The 19,266-nt window shown below is 41.6% G+C and overlaps 1 protein-coding gene and 1 long non-coding RNA gene across 5 annotated transcripts; both read left to right on the forward strand.

Moving 5' to 3' along the window:
• The first annotated feature begins 1,195 nt into the window (after positions 1–1,195).
• Positions 1,196–12,220, forward strand: FAM161A (FAM161 centrosomal protein A). 4 transcript variants are annotated; one of them, XM_083606471.1, is made up of 7 exons: positions 1,196–1,578; positions 3,568–3,798; positions 5,307–6,491; positions 8,516–8,683; positions 8,862–8,961; positions 9,940–10,100; positions 11,804–12,220. In XM_083606471.1, exons 1-7 carry the CDS (start codon positions 1,211–1,213, stop codon positions 12,036–12,038), a joined length of 2,448 nt encoding a protein of 815 aa, XP_083462597.1. In that variant the 5' UTR covers positions 1,196–1,210; the 3' UTR covers positions 12,039–12,220. The 4 variants fall into 4 exon arrangements, with proteins under 4 accessions (XP_083462597.1, XP_083462598.1, XP_083462599.1 ...); XM_083606473.1 differs by having other exon boundaries at positions 1,372–1,578; positions 3,563–3,798; XM_083606472.1 differs by lacking the exon at positions 8,516–8,683.
• Positions 12,221–14,886: 2,666 nt separating this feature from the next.
• On the forward strand, positions 14,887–17,115 carry LOC310759569. The gene is made up of 2 exons (XR_014546421.1): positions 14,887–15,918; positions 15,953–17,115. It is a non-coding gene; the product is annotated as an uncharacterized lncRNA (long non-coding RNA).
• The last annotated feature ends 2,151 nt before the right edge of the window (positions 17,116–19,266 follow it).

Consider the following 19,266-nt stretch of genomic DNA (forward strand, 5'->3'; position numbering starts at 1 on the left):
AGAATGAATGGAGATCTGCCCCTGATAATGTATTTCATCAATAGAAACCCAATAAGGTAATAGATCTTGAAATTTATAGAGAGCTGTTGTAAAAAGTTTATTTGGCTATGCCTGAGGTAAGCAAGAACAAGCAAGTGGTAGGTCCTCTGCGTGGGGAACATGGAGAAATGCTGTTGGGTGACAGAGAGAAAGTGGAACTACTCAACGCTTACTTTGCCTCTGTCTTCACCCAAAATAAAAGTGATGCTGCCCAACCTGGTGATGACAGAATAAATGATGTAAGGAGGGAGCTGCAGCTCAAGATAGGAAAAGAGGTAGTAAGGGAACACATAGCTATTTTAAATGAATTCAAATCTCCAGGGCCTGATGAACTGCATCCAAGCGTACTAAAGGAGCTTGTGGATGTAGTTTCAGAGCCTTTGTCTATTATCATTGAGAATTATTGGAGAACAGGTGAGATCCCTACACACTGGAGGTGGGCAAATGTTCCCATCTTCAAAAAGGGAAAGGAAGACCCAGGTACCGTAACTACAGACTGGTGAACATGACATCGATACTAGGGAAGGTCGTAGAACAGATAATTCAACAGTCAGTCTGTGAGCATTTGGAAAAGGATGCTGTGATTACTAAAACCCAGAATAGGTTTCTCAAAAGTAAGTCATGCCAGACCAATCTGATTTATTTGATGGAATTACAAACATATATATATATAAAAATAAACCAAACTGCGGGAGGCAGTGGAAGACAGAAGTGCCTGGTGTGCTCTGGTCCAGGGGGTCATGAAGAGTCAGACATGACTAAACGACTAAACAACAACACATAATAAATAAATAATAATTATAGTAACAATATCCCTCACACGGCCTGCTGCTGTCACTTGCACACATCACGGGGTGTGTGTGCTGATGTGATGTCCACGCTGCAGAGTGGAACTTGGGGGAGGGAAGGTGGCCCCTCCATTTAAAAATTGGGGGAGCCCAGCCACAAGTCAGTGCCTATGCTCACTACAGTGTGGGAAGAAATAATAGTGGCCTGCCGTGCAGGAATCTCAGCTAAAGCACCCAGGACAGGTTGCCTCATATATATTGAGTTGGCGCCCGCCTGTCTCGGGAGACAAGGGAGATTATGCGTATTAGGGTCAGTGCGCCTGGATGTCACCCAGAAATCTGTTGGTTCGAGCCCAGCCAAGGACAAGACGGGGCTGGACTAGATGACCCCTGAGGTCCCTTCCAACTCTGCAATGCAAGAGATAAGAGAAAGGACGAGAAGAGCATCTTGGCTTCGCAGCCCCGCCTCGCCAGGAAAGGGCCTTTCTGGGAGAGGCGGGGCTCCGCGTTCGCCCGCGGGCGAGGGCTTTCTGTCCCGCGGGAGGCGCCGTCGCGCCGTCGCCTTGGCAACCGAGCCGGGCAAAGCGGCCTTGCGCTGCGCCGCCCGAAGAGAGCCATGGACGCGGCCCACCGAGCCGCCCTGCTCGCCGTCTCCTGCCTCCACACGCCGGTCGACCCGCGCACCAGGGCCCCGGTCGCGCTTTACGAGAGGGAGGGCGGAAGGCCCGCGCCGGGGGGCGGCGAGCGGCAGGTAGGCCGAAAGCGGGGGGGGGGGGGGGGGAGGGGAGGAGGCTGCCCCCTGGTGGCCGCGGGAGGGAACGGCAGGAGGCGCCTTTGCCCTTCCTCCCAGGAACAGTGGCACTTGCTGCATGTCTCGAGGCAAAAGAGCGGAGGGGAGGAGCTTATTAATTAATTAATTAATTAATTAATTAAATTTAATTGTCCCTTGTCCCCTGAAGGTCTATTAATACACACACGCACACATGCAGTAACCACAAAGAAAGAAAAATAATAATGAAGAATGTTCCCACCCAGTAATTAGCAGGCTACTATTTTGTCAAAGAGCAGGGAGGGGGATTAGGCTTAGATGGAAGTAAAATCTTCTCCTTGTTTTTGTTTATTTATTTATTTCGCACAATTCATACACCGCTTGATGGTTAAAAACCTCAGAGCTTTTAAGTAAAAGATAAAACAATAAAATCGAGGAAAATTCACAACTATAGTTTAAAACCTGCGGAAACAGATTAAATTTACCTGAACTTTCTAAGCACCTGGGTAGGCTTGTCTAAACAAATTTTTTAATCTATTTTTTAAGCTTAAAAAGGTAAAGGTAAGCTTGCTAGTCGCTTTTTACCCAGAAGATCACCAAGTGACTTGCAGCCATGAACACAATGCCTTAAGAGAAGGGAAAATATTGGGCCATGGGGAATTATACATCAATACATTGTCTAACGTAACATGTATGAAAAAAATAAAAGCAGCACAACCACCGTGTAAATAACTAGGAGAAATCAGCAACCAAAGCTTTTCCAGCTGTGATTGCAATGATTGGAAATCACAAATGCTAGCAGCTAAGAAAAACAGTTGTTAAACCAAATATGCTTAATAAGAAAGAAAGAGAAACACTGCAAGATTGACAACTCCTCTCAAAATCACCCATGCTTGTACCTTGAATGACTGCCAGGTTGGCACACATTTAACCAGCAGTGCTTTTATTAGCACAATGAAAACTCTGCTAGAGAAACATGTGCCTCTTGTGCACTTTTGCTTTAAACGGAGGTGGCAGGTCTTTCTGATGTTGGGAGTAACCATGACATATTATATATGCTGGGCCGAAAATGCTGACAATCCGATATTGCTGTAGGTCCAGTTTTGTTCTATATGAGTGGAAGTTGTACCTTGCCAGGCTGTGCTAAGGTCTGCCTTTCCTCTCTGGCATGAAGGAGGTGCTTATTGTAAAGTCTGTGTGCCTTTGTGTATGATGGATTAGGCTCTATGACACATGGGTCGTCTTCCTGCCTCCCCTCTTTTCTGCTGCCAATCATGTCACTGGGCTGTCACTTAGAACAAGAAAGGTAGCAGACTGAAAACCTGCTGTTTAATGAGTAGTAGTGTTCTAAGAATAAAAGCTTGCACTTTTAAATTTGTCAACTGCAAAGGTAATAACACTGCAAGTTTCGAAACATTCTAAATTCTTTAACTTGCATGCTCTTTTTTACAATCAAGTGGTATATAAATTGTATGAAACAAAGGAAAACCGATGGAATCAATTCTAAATTGTTTTACTTCTCTTATTGCATTTTGATTGAAGACATTATCATAGGTAATGTTTCTGAGAATTTGTAAGTCACAAATACTATAGGAACCAGATGGTATTTGTATACCAAGCCTACACAAATCTCTTAATGAGCTTTACATCAAAGGAGTCAAAATGAGTTTACGTGCAGCTAACCAGAAAGGTACATAGTGTTGTAGTATATCTGTTGATGAAATGCAATTATTCATTTGAAATTAGAAATAAAAATGGATTTAAATGTTTATTACAGTTGAGCAACTTTGGCTATAGGATGATGTCATGCAGATTGGACCCTACTTTTACCATGTCTCAGCAGTTTTCAGTGATGAGAGACGCCAAGTTCCACAGTTGATGGCACCTACCACTTGACCAAATTATTAGCATTTTATACTTATTTCTCCAAGGGGAATGAAAACATTATAATAATATTCTGTTTTAGGATAGTTTGAATCCTGAGAGACAGCAGCGTTCTACTGGGCATGCCGATTGCAGAGACTGGATAGACCTCTCCAAAATGTACCTTTCGAATCAAGAATATTATTTAAAGCTGGAAGAGCTTAAGTATGCTCACCTGGAGACCATGGCAAAATTGGAAAACATGTATCGGAATAAACTGTATCTAAAAGATGTTCAACCTTTAACAAATGTGGATGTGACCCACAGTATGAATGATAGGTATGGTTTATAATCTATTTTTGTAGTATTATTTCTCTGAAGATGTTAAATATTGTAGTTACAGGCAGCAACCCTTTTAGGGGTTGACACGTGATTGCTGACGCGCAGGTCTTTTGGACCTGGAAGAGGGCAGAACAGGGGGGACAGGGCATAATGGGGTGGGGTGTGCTTATGTGTGCTCTGCTGACACACGCAGGGGCCAGGAACGGAGCCCCTGCATGAAATAGTTGCTGCCTGTATATTATGGAGGAATCTGCATGCTGATAATCTCACCAAAACAGTGTTTTATATACTATATGCCAACAGCTTAATTTTTTAAAACTGCCAAAGAACCTTCAGTTCTAGATTATTGTATCTGGCCGCACTTGTCTCCCTGCAGGTAACTCAGAAAGAACAGCTGAAGAAGGAAGAGAACTGAGTATTGTGTGTGTGTGTGTTTCTTGCCTTGATTTGTTTGAAAATGTCCTTAATTGTAGGATAAACTCCTTAATCCTACTGAAAACGTCAGAACACCAACTATTGTGGTGTACAATAGGTTATATATAGATATAGATAGATATAGATGTTGGAAGGTAATTATTTAACTTTCAGAGTTACCGAGTGTGTAACACTGCTAATTGCTTAACTATGCTTAAGCAATTGGGAGTGCAGGGTTGCATCCACTTTCTTCCCCACTCGATCCTTTTGGACTGGAGTGTAAATTCTTCCTAGTGATTTAGCGCCAATTAACTATTACATCGGATGGTGGCATTAGCTGCTGCTAAGACTAACCAGGCTTCCTGCTTACACCAGAATCTGAAGCCATAGCTTAGAAAAGTAATACTGAAATGGGACTGAAATGAAATTTTGGGAACATAGTATGCGGCTTTAATACCAAGTCAGCCCATTGATTCATCTAGTCCCATATTGCCTCACTGACTGGGAGCTGCTCCCCAGAGTTTCCACTTGGCTTCTTTCCCAGCAGCACCTGAAAATTCCAAGGATTGAACCTGGGACATTCTGCATGCAAAGCAGATGCTCTGCTAATGAGCTGTGGCCTGTCTCCCTATTCATAGTAACAAAGTACTTTTGCATAGGGTTTTCCAAAGGTTTTAGAACACTGTGCAGATACTCCTTAGGGAGCGCCTTCTAAAATTTATTTTCAGTTTTGCTAATAGGAATACTTCTTATTTTTACTTCTATTCTCTGTCTTTCAGGAGACCAGTGATGTGAGTTCTGATTGCAGACATAAAGCTAACATCCAGCCTATGGTTGCTTGGTCCTAACACAAATATTTCACTAAACTGTACATTTTATCATAAGGAACAAATGCAGTTTGGGGAGAGCTCTTTTTCAGGCTTCTGGTAACAAAGGCGATGAGCTGGGACACAACCAGTATAGCCCAACCTGCTATACTGGTGGGATTCTTTAGACTTGAAATGCTCCTCCATTCTGTTATTCATCAAAGCAGTCTGGTTATATTTTGCTGCTTGTAGAAAACTAACCTTCACATTATTATTTCCTTTTAGATCTTGGGAGCCAAGCCCTTTTCAACCTCAGAATATGTGTAAATCATTTTCTGAGCCTGATTTGAACAATTCTTTTCATTCAGATTTATCTCATATATCTGATAAAGAATTAGAGTTAGAAGAAAATGACAGTGAAGACAGATCACTTACATTTGGTAAGGAGCAAGCTGAAAATTCATGGGATGGGTCATCTTTGGAGGACTATTCTCACTGCAACCAAAGTATTTTATCCAAATTGCAGACTTTGAGGAAGAGCAGGAGGAAGGAAAAAAAGTGGTCCCCAAAGATCACAATACCTGAGCCTTTCCAGATGACTATCAGAGAAGCTAAGATAAAACAACAGAACATAAAGTCAAAGTCACTGATTGAACTGGAAAATAACTTGCTGAAGAAAGAATTGGAGGAGGAAGCAGAATGTCAAAAGAAATTCCGAGCCAATCCAGTGCCAGCTTATGTCTTTTTCCCTCTCTATCATGATATTATGCAGCAGAATGAAGAACGTAGAAAGTCACTAAGAGAGAGGAGGCGAGAGATCCTTCTAGCTACACAAAAGCCATTTCAGTTTATTGAGCGGGAAGCACAAAAGAAAGAAATGAAGAAAATGCAGTTGAAGGACGTTTCTTCACCTGAAAAGAAAGCAAAAGTATTCAAAGCAAAGCCAGTTCCTAAATTTGTTTATAGTTCAGAAATTAATGAGAAGCTAAAGGAGGAAGAACTTTATAGAGATATTAGAATTCAGATGAGATCAGAAGAACTTCTGCGCAATTCATCTCTCCCTAACAGTAGGTTAGGAAACAGAGGCATTAATAAGAATAGGCAGCAAAATCATCTTGAGCTGACTAAAGAAGTGGAACAGAAACCAAAGACCAAAGCCAAGGTCCCAGATTTTGAAATTTTACATCAAAAATTCCTGAAGCGGCTTCAGAGACAGAAGAATGTGAAACACATTACAGCCTGTGAACCCTTCAATCTCTGTACACCAAATATAGCATCCCACAAAGAGAAAATTCTTGAGGACATTCAAATGGATGAAGAAAAATTAAAGGAAACACGCTGGCCCTATGCTTCTTCAAGAGCTAAGCCTCAAATGAGGTCTTTGAATGCAAATTCATCTCCTTCAGGCTGTGAAGAATCTGTATCTCCAAGAATTACAGAATCTACAAGACGACGACTACAAGCAGTCAGGTGAGCTGTTCACAGGCCTGGACTGATGTAATTGTCGTGAGTTTAATTTCAAGTTGCTTCTGGAAAATAAAACCATGTTGATGCAATAAAGTACTAAATACTTGTTTTAGTTATCACTGCATATCTTAAGTGAAGTTAAAACTACGATCCACATGGGATAAATAAAACTAGTATTCTCTGTTTATAATGGTTTTACTAATTGCATGTGGATATTTTTTTATATAAGTAATTTTTATTGGTTTTCGTATCTGTTTAACAACAAATAAGTAGACAACTAAACATAATCATGTTAATCATATTAATTTTGGTTTTTTTGATAATGAAATATGAAGATTATCTTTGAATGTGTGAAATTCATGCTATTTTGGAGAGGAATTCAGTGTTGCAGTAAGGCATCATTTCATCAGAGCAAGCATTTCAGATGAAATGAACCCCCCTTTCCTTCCTCCATGTGCTGTTCTGGGGCTTTCAGGGAATGGGGGCGGGGCGGGGGGGAGTCCTTCTTCTCCCCATAATTGTTTTAAGCCACACTCCATTGTCAGCAGCTGATTTTGCGTCCCCTCTTCCCAGATCTTGTGTCTGGTGTTGGGGCACCAGTCACTTTGCCCTAGTTACACAACTGGCAAGACCAAGGGGGGCAACCATTTCCTGAGTTCAGTGTTCTGATGTAGTGGTTGTAGCAATGGATGTCTCCAGAGAACTGTGGATGGATGGTTGGCTATGCTCTCTTTTAGGGCAAGGAAACCATCTTTGATTAGTCTCACGGTGGAGTATTAGAGGAAGTACATTGTTACATTGCATGTATGTCTGAACTCACATGCATGTTCCACACTCGTGTATTCATACACATGCTACTGAGAGGTTTAGGATAGAGTTATGATGTGCGTCCGTTGTGCCAACAAGAAGTTCCTACACCAGAGATGTATTCTATGAAATGAAAGTGTCAGAATAGATAAATGTTGCTTCAGAAAGCAAAATTACAATTTAAGCAGGCAAAGAGTGAGTGAAAGAATCCTTAACTGTTCTCAAAAGCCTATAGAAAATGAGCACGACAATTTCACCACAGAACCCACACTAATAGCAAGTCAATAAATGGAGCGGGGGAAGGTAGACTTGTCCTTGAAGCGAAGGTTGTGTTGTTTCCTTTGGAGTGCTAAGTAAGAATTCTTTCTTGGAGCTTGGAGAGCTAACTAACCATTGAAAACCACTGTAAAATTTTTAGCCAATTCATTCTAATGGAGAAGGAAGGGAGCTCTGAGATGAGCAATTCCTATAATTTTAGTATTTCTATTGTTCTGTTGTTTCTTCCCAGAGTTTCCTGCCTATTTCCCATTTTCTTTATTTTGCTTAATAAAAAGTTGAAAGGATCTAGTGAGCAATGACTGAACTGTTTATCCTTGTTTACTTCCTGTCTTAAAGTTACCTTACTATTATCGTGATCATCCATTCAGGTGTTGATTAGATGTTATTAGTTGCTGCTAGATTTACACGTGCTGATATTTACACAAGGTATTTGGAGCTCAGGATGTCTCTTCAGTGCCTTCCAGGACATATTTTTGAGATACGGCTGGTACCAGCATCAAGAAAGTTCATAATGGGGATCTCCTGTTATATTAAGTTATGCCAACCTTCTTACTCATTCCATGATCTACAATAATAAGTCATAGAAAAAGTTGAGATTGACACATACCCATTCACATCATTTTTTATTAAATATATCACAAGACTAACAAAATATTCCAGCAATTCAAAAGAAAGAAAGAAAAACAATTGCGCACAATCATGTATAAGGGTAAAGAGATAAAACATATTTTTAAATAATAAAAAATAAACTTACACAAAAGAGGCAACATGGCAGTATTCCAAGACAGGACACAGGCACCAGATGAAATAATATTTGGGTGGGATTTGCCATCTGTGTGAAGTACATTACTTCTTGATCTGTGTAAGTTTATCCTTGAAAAATTCTATAAAGCCTTTTCTCAATTTAAATTTATTTAGTTCTACTTTATTTTGTTATTCAGGGAGTCAGCAGAGGAAAAAAGAAAGGTAGAAGAAGAGAAGAAGAAAAATAAAACAAAACAAAAAGAAAGAGCAAGAAAGCTACAGAGACTTATATACACCCGGGCTGAGGCAAATGATCCCCATCAAAGTCTAGCTCAGATGCATAAATCAAAGTTTAAAATACTCAGGTATTCTGCTATTGTAGCCTCCAAATCCTGACCCAATAGGTGCAAGATCATTAGTTCCGTAGCAGGCCCTCAAAGTGTGTAACATAGTTTAGTCTTGCTGCTTCTATTTTTATTTTGCTGTCAAAGTTCATGATTAAATTCCATACTATTTCCATGTCATGGTATATTAAAAAAACAGGAAACATGAAAAGCAGAGAATGAAAGAATATCTCCAGGAGCTGGAAGAAATGGAAGAAAGAGTGAAAAAGAGGCCGCTGTTGTTGGAACAAGCCACACAGGTTATTGACATCTCTCATATATTGGGGTGCCAGCTTTCTTCTTTATCTGATGATCAAGAACTGTCATTGAGGTGATGCAAGTTATGCCACCCTCCCAGGCATCACTTCTGTACGCCTCATTTCATTTGTCTGTGCTTTCTCAACCAGCAATGATTGCTGCCTTCCTGGTTATAATTGTGTACAGTAATGTCCCAGTTAAGCTGTCTTATTTTATACTCTGCATTCCTAAGCCACCCACCACAGTGTGAATTTAACTGTGATTATTTACACTTGTTTTGTTTACTTGCTTGATTTCTAGTCTGCCTTTTGATCCAGAAGGATCCCAAGCGGCTTACTTAAAATAATGCAAAACATTAGGTTTGCTTCTTCCATTTCTGGCACATGGTATTGCTCTGTGGTAGTATGTCTTCCCTTCTACCTAAGGCTGCAAGTCAAGGGCAGAGATGGATGAACCAGCCCTAGCTGAGCAGATATGTAATCTAAACTTTTAATATTTTTAACATGTAATTTAAACATTTAATGTGTTTGCCGGCGCAGAGGTGTTGAGTACCAAATTTAAAAACGCCACTGTCTAAAGCTTTGTGTTTGTGTTCCACAACATTTTCATGCTCTGAGGTCATGGATGTTTGGCAAGCAGTGTACACATCAACAGCTGTATACAGTGGTACCTCAGGTTACAGACATTTCAGGTTACAGACGCTTCAGGTCACAGACTCCACTAACCTAGAAATAGTACCTTGGGTTAAGAACTTTGCTTCAGGATGAGAACAGAAATCATGCGGTGGTGGCGCGGCGGCAGCAGCAGGAGGCCCCATTAGCTAAAGTGGTGCTTCAGGTTAAGAACAGTTTCAGGTTAAGAACGGACCTCCAGAACGAATTAAGTTCTTAACCTGAGGTACCACTGTATATTCTTTAAATTTAAGAGTATCTTAGTAATGTATTTTGTTATTCTTTTACTCTACCTCTCCTAAAATATAGAAAAATGCACAAATAGCAGCCGAGAAGCATTACTCCGGTATTCTTCGAGAGCTGGGACTATGTGAAGAGTTTGTTTCAAAGAAAGGTGAAACAGCTACAGAAATGCTTTTGCAGGACCATTCCAGTGGTGGCTCTGACATTTTGACAGCAGACGGCGAAAGGTAAATACTGCCAGTGGTTGCCATAGATCAGGATGGGCAACTTGTGGCCTTCCAGATGTTGTTGGACTCCAACTGCCAGCAACTGCCCAGCCAATGTGGCCAAGGATCAAGGATGATGGAAGCCGTGGTCTAAAAAAATTGGGAGGGATGCAGATGCCCCATCCCTGCCCTAGATGTTTTAAGAGGGAGACTGACAACTTTAATCTCAAACTGCCCCTTTTGCTGTAGCTTATTCTAATAGCACAGAGCTCTAAAATCCAAAGCCTCATGTCCATGTGGTATGTCTGTGCCTCCTCTCTGGAGAGAGACTTAAATCTCCATTGGGTGACAGCATCATGTGAGTCAGCATCGACTTCCCTTTCCTCGTTTTTCCTCTGCTATCCCAGTCTGGTCTAGTGGGTTCCCCAACTCTCCAGAGCACATTTGGGGGGCATGCAGGGGACTACATGGGAGATGGTGGGAGATCTGTCCTGCCAGCTGTGGTCATTCTACTGGCAGATGGACACTGTTGGATTTCACCCATTGAAAAGAATGTGAAAATATTAACCGCCCTTATACCTGCAGTTGATTGGTGGATTGATGAATTGATGGTAAAAGTACTCAAAGTAAAGCAAACTGCCAAAACCTAAAAGTCCACGGATGCTTCCTCTATCTGGGATTATGCTAAGTGTGCATTTCCCTTTTTACTCAGTTATTAGGTTATTACATCAGAACTGCAAGAACTGGAATGGGCAAGGTAATCAAGCAGCCAAGAGGTTTTATTTGCAGCTTTAGGAAGATCAACAGCAGACTTGGAGCTCTCTAGTGGACATGACAATAGCTGCCCTTATTTTTCAGGAGTGTTCCCTAGAATGGAGGGGCTGTGAGGCCACCCCCTGAACCATCCCATATATACCAATCATGTTGGAACATTAGTAATTTTAGCTTGATAACTTCTAATGGAGCTGACCTAGCTGGGCTTGTGGCTGATTTTGGAGACTGACTGGCACTTATAGCTAGAGCTAGGTCCATGAGTATGAGGACCAACCACATGCATGGCTCCAATATCGGAGTGCTGATTTTAAAAACAAGGCTATTCTGTATATTGCTTCACACAGAAAGCTGGCTGTTTGGAGACTTGCTTCAGGATGTCCTCAAGAAAGGACACAGTGATGGTTTTATCACTTACTGTTTTCTTACAGTCAAGATGGAGAAGGGCAGGCATTTAGACTTTGCATGCTGCTCCAGGATTCTTTGTTCTTGTGGGCTTACGATCCATTTCATCTGGGGGACAGTGATCTTCTGTACCAGTGCACCCTTTGAATATATGTTCATGGCAGCCTGATGGCTTCTTTGTTCATGAGGCATTCCGAGACTGATGGTTTTGTCTCTGCAGATGCCTCCTTTGAGGGTATCTGGGAGGGTTCAGGGCACATGGGCGGGGGGAAGGAAAAGTGAGAGGACCTGCTGCACAAAGCATAAATCCTTGCACTGATGGACCTGTGACTTAGTGCTGCATTGGATGCAAGCCATAATGCTACACAAGTTGAAACTAAATTTTACAATGCAATAACATTGTCACCAGTGCAGTAACACGAAATCATGCCAGTTGACAAATTTGAAAATAGCTGCTTGTGGCTGTGATCTGATTGGGTCATAATATGTATTCAGCTGTTCTTCAGAGGAGGCCAATGGGCAGTGTTTTTCTTCTGTTTCTCCTGCAGTGATAATGAAAATAAATCAGGAGATGGAGAATCTGAGAGAGAATGGGAGAGCTCACAGCTCCATTCTGCCCAGTCTTGTGGAGAGGAGGATGGTGATGAGGAGGATGTAGAAGCCTCTGAAGAGGAGGTGGACATGGAAGCTAAGCCAGATGACGATGGCCAGGAGGCTCCTGAGTATGAAAGTGAAAACAATGAACAAGCTGCCACAGAAAAACCCAGTGATGATGAAGGCTAACTGAAATGCATGTTGTGTGGGTTTTTGTATTTTGAATTTATTCTGTTGCTCCAAATAATATAAGAGAGGGAGAAAATGAGACAACTGGTGCAAATAGAGTTTTGAAGCATTTCTAATGTGCTGATCAGCTGTGAGTTTTCAACTGGCTTATTTTATTTATTAAATTTGTAGACTGCCCTATATCTGCAAGTCTCAGGGTGGTTCCCAGGATAAAATCAATATAAAACCACAAAATTCATAATCAAAACAAAAACAACCCAGTAATCCTCCCCCCACATTTTAAAAAGGCGTAGGATGTCAGCCAACCAAAGGCCTGGTTAAAGAGGAACGTTTTTGCCTGGCACCTAAAGGTGTGTAATGAAGGCCCCAGGCAAATCTCCCTGAGCATTCCTCAGATGGGGAGCCACTGCAGAAAAAAACCTGTTCTTGTGTTGTCGCCATCTGGATCTCGTGGCGGAGGCACACAAAGAAGGGCCTCAGAAGATGATCTCAGGGTCCGGGTAGGTTCATATGGAGAGAGGCGGTTCTTGAGGTATTGTGGTCCTGAGCCATTTAGGTAAACGCACTGAATCCACCAGGATCAGAATGAGCACATACATTAAAACCAATATCTGGGAGGATTTATATATTTTGTGGTATACAGGGTTCTGTATTCTGTTCTCTGCAAAGACTGGACCTGGGAAGCATTAGGTAGGGACAGAATTGGAAGTCTCCATTCCCTCTGTCAGAGAGGTTTGGTCAACATACAGCTGATGACATTGAAGGGATGACTATAATACATGTGATGTGGCACAAGAATACCATACGGGAGTCAGATGACATATCTGGTCAAAGTATGGATGGATTGATTGATTGAATTTGGATACTGCCCTATAACTGCAAGTCTCAGGGTGGTTCACAGGATAAAAGCACAATATAAAAGCACAAAAGACAAATAAATAAAAAAGAACAACTCAGTAATTCCCCCACCCCAACACATTCTAAAAGGACATTGAATGTCAGTCAACTAAAGGCCTGGTTAAAGAGGAACATTTTTGCCTGGCACCTAAAGGTGTATAATAAAGGCCCCAGGTAAACCTCCTTGGGGAGAGCATTCCATAAACGGAGGAGGCCTGTTCTCGTGCTGCCACCCTGCAGACCTCTTTTGGAGGCAGCACATGAAAAAGGGCCTCAGAAGATGATCTCGGGGTCCGGGTAGGTTCATATGGAGAGAGGCGGTTCTTGAGGTATTGTGGTCCTGAGCCGTTTGGGGCGTTATAGGTTAAAACCAGCACTTTTCATTGGGTCCAGAAACTTAACGGGTAGCCAGAGCAGTTGGACCAGGATTGGTGTAATCTGCTCAAACTCTCTTGCCCCAGTGAGCAACCTGGCCGCTGAATTCTGCACTAGCTGAAGTTTATGAACTGCCGTCAGAGGCAGCCCTACATATAATGCATTGCAATAATCCAGCCTAGAGGTTACCAGAGTATAGGCAACAGTAGTTAGGGGCATGGCTGGGCCACCAGCCAAAGCTCATAAGCTCTCTGGGCCACTGAAGCCACCTTTCATTTACTCCTTTTATTATAAAAAGCAAAGGTAGCTGTGTTGGTCCCTAAGGGGAAAAAACCCCTCCAAAATCTGTTGTGTATTGAGTCAACAAAATCTACAGTTTGCAATACCTTATTAGGACAAATCGAAATATCACAAAGCAGTGGCAAGCATTTGTGTTTTCCAAAATTCTTAATCAGGCAAGATATTACATAGAGCAAGGGCAGGGGAATGAGGAAAAATAAGCAAGTATAAAGTATATAGATTTTAGTAGAGGTGTGCATCAGCTGTGTGTAGAGGCTGAATAACAAGGTGAATTAGGCTGATTTGAGGTATCCCCCCAAGCTGAAGCACAATGTATATAACCTCCCTTCTCAAAACTGGGTAAGTGCTCCCGCAAGGCCATGTGATTTTCTGCTTGTTTTGTACAGAATAGTTCTGTTTTTTTTGTATATCTCTCTCTAGGTCCATGGGCTTTGTAAAACACGAGACTGCCAAAAATGTTGCTTGTAGAGCCCTGAAGAGATTTGGATTGAATTTTGTTAAAGCACAGCAGCAGAGGATACTTTTTAAAAGTTAAAATTTACGTCTTTTTCATAAATTCTTTGCTGCCCCGCTTTAATCAAACCAAAAGAAAGCTCTCCAGGACGTTTTCTAGAGAGCCTCATATTGTGAGGCCTGTATCAGACGTCTGAAGGCCTACCTTGGAGGACACAAACAGCCACAGGAAAATTTTTTAAAATGTAGAAGCAAGAATACACGTCACATGGACCTTCTATTTATTGTTTTAAGATAAGAAAGAGCAAGAGACAGTCCCCTTTGAATAGATGCAACTGCTATGGATTTGGGTGTTTTAGTTGGCCTACTGAAGTCATTGCCCTAATATAGATTATGAAGGAAATTGACAGCACAAACTCCAACTGGACAGGCTTTGTCTGCAATTTGGCGGCCTTAATCCATTCTGGAGAAGGCCAGTTATGCCTCTGTATTTTTTCTACTTTGGCCAAAGCGGGGGGGGGGGGGGGGGGGCAAGTCCTAGGTATTTTTTGATTCTGCACTATAGAGCTCTGTTTTATATAATGCAGCTTGGAATCCAAAACATGGATTGAAGTGATGAGAGCACAGAGCATGGCAGGAGCAGAGAGAAATTACATATAGATTCAAAGCGAATCTTGGGCCCTGGGGACAGTCTTAGCTTTCAGACACTGTTCCAGGGTAGAGATTGCAAACTGGTAAGTCTCTGTTTAGTGCTGTAGGTATCAGGTTTTGCATTTGGGATTCTGGGACAAACAAGCAATGGCTGTTCCATATATATATATATATATATATATAATGTGTGGGTGTGTTTGTGGGTGTGGGTGTGTGGGTGTGTATTTATTTCATAAAATTTATATACCATTTGTTTGGGGGGGGGGGGAAACCAACAACCCTCAAAGAGAAATGTGGCATTCTAAATGTTAGTAAAACTAGAGATTAATTTTAAGTGATATCTTAAGTAAATTAGTCAATTGAAGCCCAAACTATTGCATAGGGGTTGAAGGGTGTGTCACTCTCAGAACGCAAAGTTCCTCTATGAATGGTAAAAATCATCTCCCTCTGGTTATACATTTTGCTCTGAAGCTTGGAGAAGCAATGGAAGCTTCTAGTCCACAAGAACCCCACACCCACCGTAGGGCAATGTTTTCCATTAGGAAGCACAGCCCTACAGCGCCATCTGGTGTTACATGTTTATAACAATAAAATGGATGAATGCAGCTGAGTCCCAGGTGAATCAGTGCAGCAGAACTTAGAAGTGGGGGAAGTTGCCAAGAGCTGTACTTCTAATGATTGCCAAGATTCATCTCTAAGATACAAATACTAGATTTGTAGCATCTGTGAACACTTGTTACTTCAAAACATAGTTGTACCCTATTATTGACATTTTTTAATAGTTTCTAACTTTTATTTATACTGTCTTCGCTATTCCTTTCCATCTGAAGAAATTTCAGATCGCAAATTAGATCATCACACAATAATTTTATTGAGTGAGTGGTATGGCATGCACTATGACAATAACTGAGGTGGTACCTATACGTTCGGTCTTAGCGCTTGCCTAAGATTCCTATGCTACATCATTTATCAAATTATTTCTACGTCACATTTTGGGGCACAGTCCAATCAGGTGGCTCACAGTATAATATCAATATAGACTCATCCTTTGAATTTTCAAAATGTAAGTTTACTGTTCTGTAAAGGGGTTGTGAAAATGATACTTTTCTCAGCAGTCATGAATCTCAGTATAGTGATAAAACCTTTATACCAAAAGTTTTTTGAGAGTGATGAGGAAAATATAAAAAGTACAAAAAATAGGTAAGTGTTGCAGCCATTAGGTTACTTTTTAATTATAGTTGGAAAAACAAAATGACTTAATATGCGTAGCAGTAAATGCTTAGCTCAGGGGTCGCCAGTGGTACTGTAGGTCTCCATAAATATCTCTTCAAAAATCCACAGTACAGAAGAACTTGTTCTTCCTACTCAGTTCCTGTTTGCATTGGCTCACCTTCCCCCGCGCTGAACATGCCCCCATTTCATCTGTTTTGAACAGAGGAGAGGTCCAAAGAGCTTCCTTCTGAGAGCAGGTGTGGCAAGGGCTAGTCTAGTTGCCTTGCTTTAATGAGGCAGATTGCCCACATCACTTTGTGGTCCTGTCTCTCAGATGCAGTAGCAATGGCACCCCCCCCCCGTGGCAGCCATGTTGTGTTATGCCACACTTCTGTGGCAATCCTTTTGTATTATACCACATCTCCATGATAACCCTGTTCATAGGATCATAGCATTGTGGAGTTGGAAGGGATCTCAAGGCTCATCTAGTCCAGCCTCCTGTAATGCAGGAATCACATCTAAAGAGTCCTTGAGAGATTAGCCATCTAATCTCTGCTTCAAATGAGTGAGTGTCCACCACCTTCCAGGGAGTCTGTTGCGATATGCCGTAAGACATTTTCTCAAAATTTCCTCACATATGACCACTGACCCCAAAGAATTGGCAAACTGCATCTTAAACAGACATAGCATGCAAACTGCACATTTTTTATTTATTCAGATAAGATTTCATCAGTTACTCCAAGAGTTCCCCAGGTCTCAATGCTAGTCTACTATCAGGAAATCTGAACGCTTTAAACCTTTGCTTATAATGTGGCTCCTTTAAAATTCAAAAGGACTTTTGCCATTGATTCAGCATTGTGTGGCTTAATCAGTGTTGCATTGATGCATTACTTTAAATATATACAGCATTTCAAAAATAAAACTTTCTTACTGTTACAGTGTTCCTAAACATTTTAAAAGCACAATAGTAATATCAGACATACACTTACATTGGCTATTAAATAATTATATTAAAATGATGAGTACAGTGAAACAGCTTGATGGATGCTTCTCTTGATTTCATTGAGAAGGTTACACTGGTTAAACTTGTATCTGGGGTCCTTAACTTGTGGTCCATGGATGGGCTTGAGAGGATCCATGAACTGGGCAGAAAAGCAATGATTTTTCCAATGCAATAAATTGAATGCAACATTTTGTGTTTATGTGCTTTCATCAGATTCTCAGGAGGGTTCATGACCCAAATAAGGTTAAGATCCTCTGCCTTACTTGTTAACTCGATGTCAAGTTTAAGGTTTCCATTTCCATGTTCTGTTTTTATTTCGCCTTTCTTCACCATCTATCTTCTATATGGAGCTGCTTTTTCCAGAAACCATTACATCTCATAGAAGACTGTTTTCCGTCTCTCTTTAAAAAAGGGTGTGTCTTTTACACTTGGACATTGAAAACACAGTGAATTAAGTTTGTGTTTCAATATTGAAATTAAGAAATTGTAAAATGGTTCAGACATTTCAAGACTTAGCCCTTGAAGTATCATAGTATTTTTCTATTTACTGTCCAATAGACATTCTTAAAGCCATCCAAAAGTACAAACATACCGTAATAATTTTTCCCCTCCTAGAAAAGGCTTTCTCTCAACAAAGAGAGGGAACATCTGATCGGCAAGGTAATGTTTCCTGGCACCTGAGTTTCCTGTCCACCAGAGGCCTTGAGATGTTTCTGTTTCTTGAATAGCAGTTATCCCACTGTGGTTAGTCACAGGGCAAACGTCCTTTAAAGCTGGTGGAAGCACTTTGAGATGTCGGGTGGGAGGTGACAGTTGTCATTCAATGTGTGTGTGTGTGTGATAGAGAGAGAGGGGGGGAGAGAGAGGGAGGGAGAGAAAGAGTCATCATAGCTACTAGAGGGCTGTGAAAATTTCTGTCCCGGGCTTTTTAGACTCATCTACCCCGTGCTTTTTTTCTAGAAAAAGAGGTGCTGCAACTCACCATGAACGCCTCTCTTCTTCTCATAATGACAATGGCACCCACCTGAGAGGTGCCAGAACCGAGTTCCAGTGAGCTCTGGCTGAAAAAAGCCCTGAGCACCTGCCATTTGCATCAGGAAGGCAGCTGAAAATAGGGGTAACTCTTCTCTACTGTTCACTTATATATGTTTATTGCAGTATTTATATCAGAGCCTGGCAATAGTTTCAATAAAAGTGGTTTGGATCCCAAGATATGTTAAGGAAGCTTCCAGCGCCTTCCTTCCCTCTAGATCCCACTGGACCCCTTGAAAAGTCTCTCCAGGAAGCGAGGCCACCATCTGAGATAAACAATAAAGCTCTGTATTTAGGAGCATAAAATCCAAGGTGCAGATATATGTTTGAGAAGGCCTAGAACAACAGGAACATTGTTTCCGGACCACAGGAAGTAATAGTTTCACACTGTTCTGTGCTGATCAGGCCACATGTGGAATGCTGTGCCCAGTTGTGGGCACCACATTTTAAGAATGACACCAATTGCAGTGTCTCTAAAGAAGAGTGACGAGGACAGACAGGGCTCTCAGAACCAAGTAATAGGAAGAGTTGAGTATGCTTAGCCTGCAGAAAAAACGGTTTAGGGAGAACGTGATAGTGGTCTTCAAATACAAGTTGCACGTAAGTTGCAGGTCCTCCATGTGTCCCTATTTTCCAGCGACGTCCCTAATTTAGAGAAGCCATCCCCGTTTCTGATTTGATCCCAGAATGTCCCACTTTTCCTTAGGATGTCGCTATTTTCATGGGAGAAATGTTGGAGGCTATGGAGTTATTTGACCTCCAAGCCATCTGAAGGCAGTTCTGTATTGGGAAGTTTTTTTTAATGTTTAATGAAGTTTTTATATATGTTGCAAGCTGCCCAGAGTGCTAAGGCCACCAATAAGATGTGTGGGGTGTAAATAGTAAAATTATTTTTATGTAATGGGACGTCCCTATTTTCATCAGAGAAATCTTGGAGGGTATGAAGTTGGGGACATCACCTTGCCAACAAAGGTCCGTATAGTTAAAGCCATGGCTTTCCCAGTAGTGATGTATGGAAGTGAGAGCTGAACCATAAAGAAGGCTGATTGCCGAAGAATTGATGCTTTTGAATTATGGTGCTGGAGGAGACTCTTGAGAGTCCCATGGACTGCAAGAAGATCAAATGCATCCATTCTTAAGGAAATCAGCCCTGAGTGGTCACTGGAAGGACAGATCATGAAGCTGAGGCTCCAATACTTTGGCCACCTCATGAGAAGAGAAGACTCCCTGGAAAAGACCCTGATGTTGGGAAAGATTGAGGGCACAAGGAGAAGGGGACGACAGAGGACGAGATGGTTGGACAGT

Source organism: Podarcis filfolensis (assembly GCF_964270895.1).
Source record: "Podarcis filfolensis genome assembly, chromosome: 3".
NCBI classification, from domain to species: Eukaryota; Metazoa; Chordata; class Lepidosauria; order Squamata; family Lacertidae; genus Podarcis; species Podarcis filfolensis.

Bases quoted from the DNA above. Each gene is read 5' to 3' on its own strand.
- FAM161A (XM_083606471.1), top strand. From the start codon at position 1,211: ATGACCCCTGAGGTCCCTTCCAACTCTGCAATGCAAGAGATAAGAGAA. The intron at 1,579-3,567 runs GTAGGCCGAAAG...GTTTTAGGATAG, and splicing joins CGGGGGGCGGCGAGCGGCAG to TTTGAATCCTGAGAGACAGC. The intron at 8,684-8,861 runs GTATTCTGCTAT...TTAAAAAAACAG, and splicing joins TCAAAGTTTAAAATACTCAG to GAAACATGAAAAGCAGAGAA.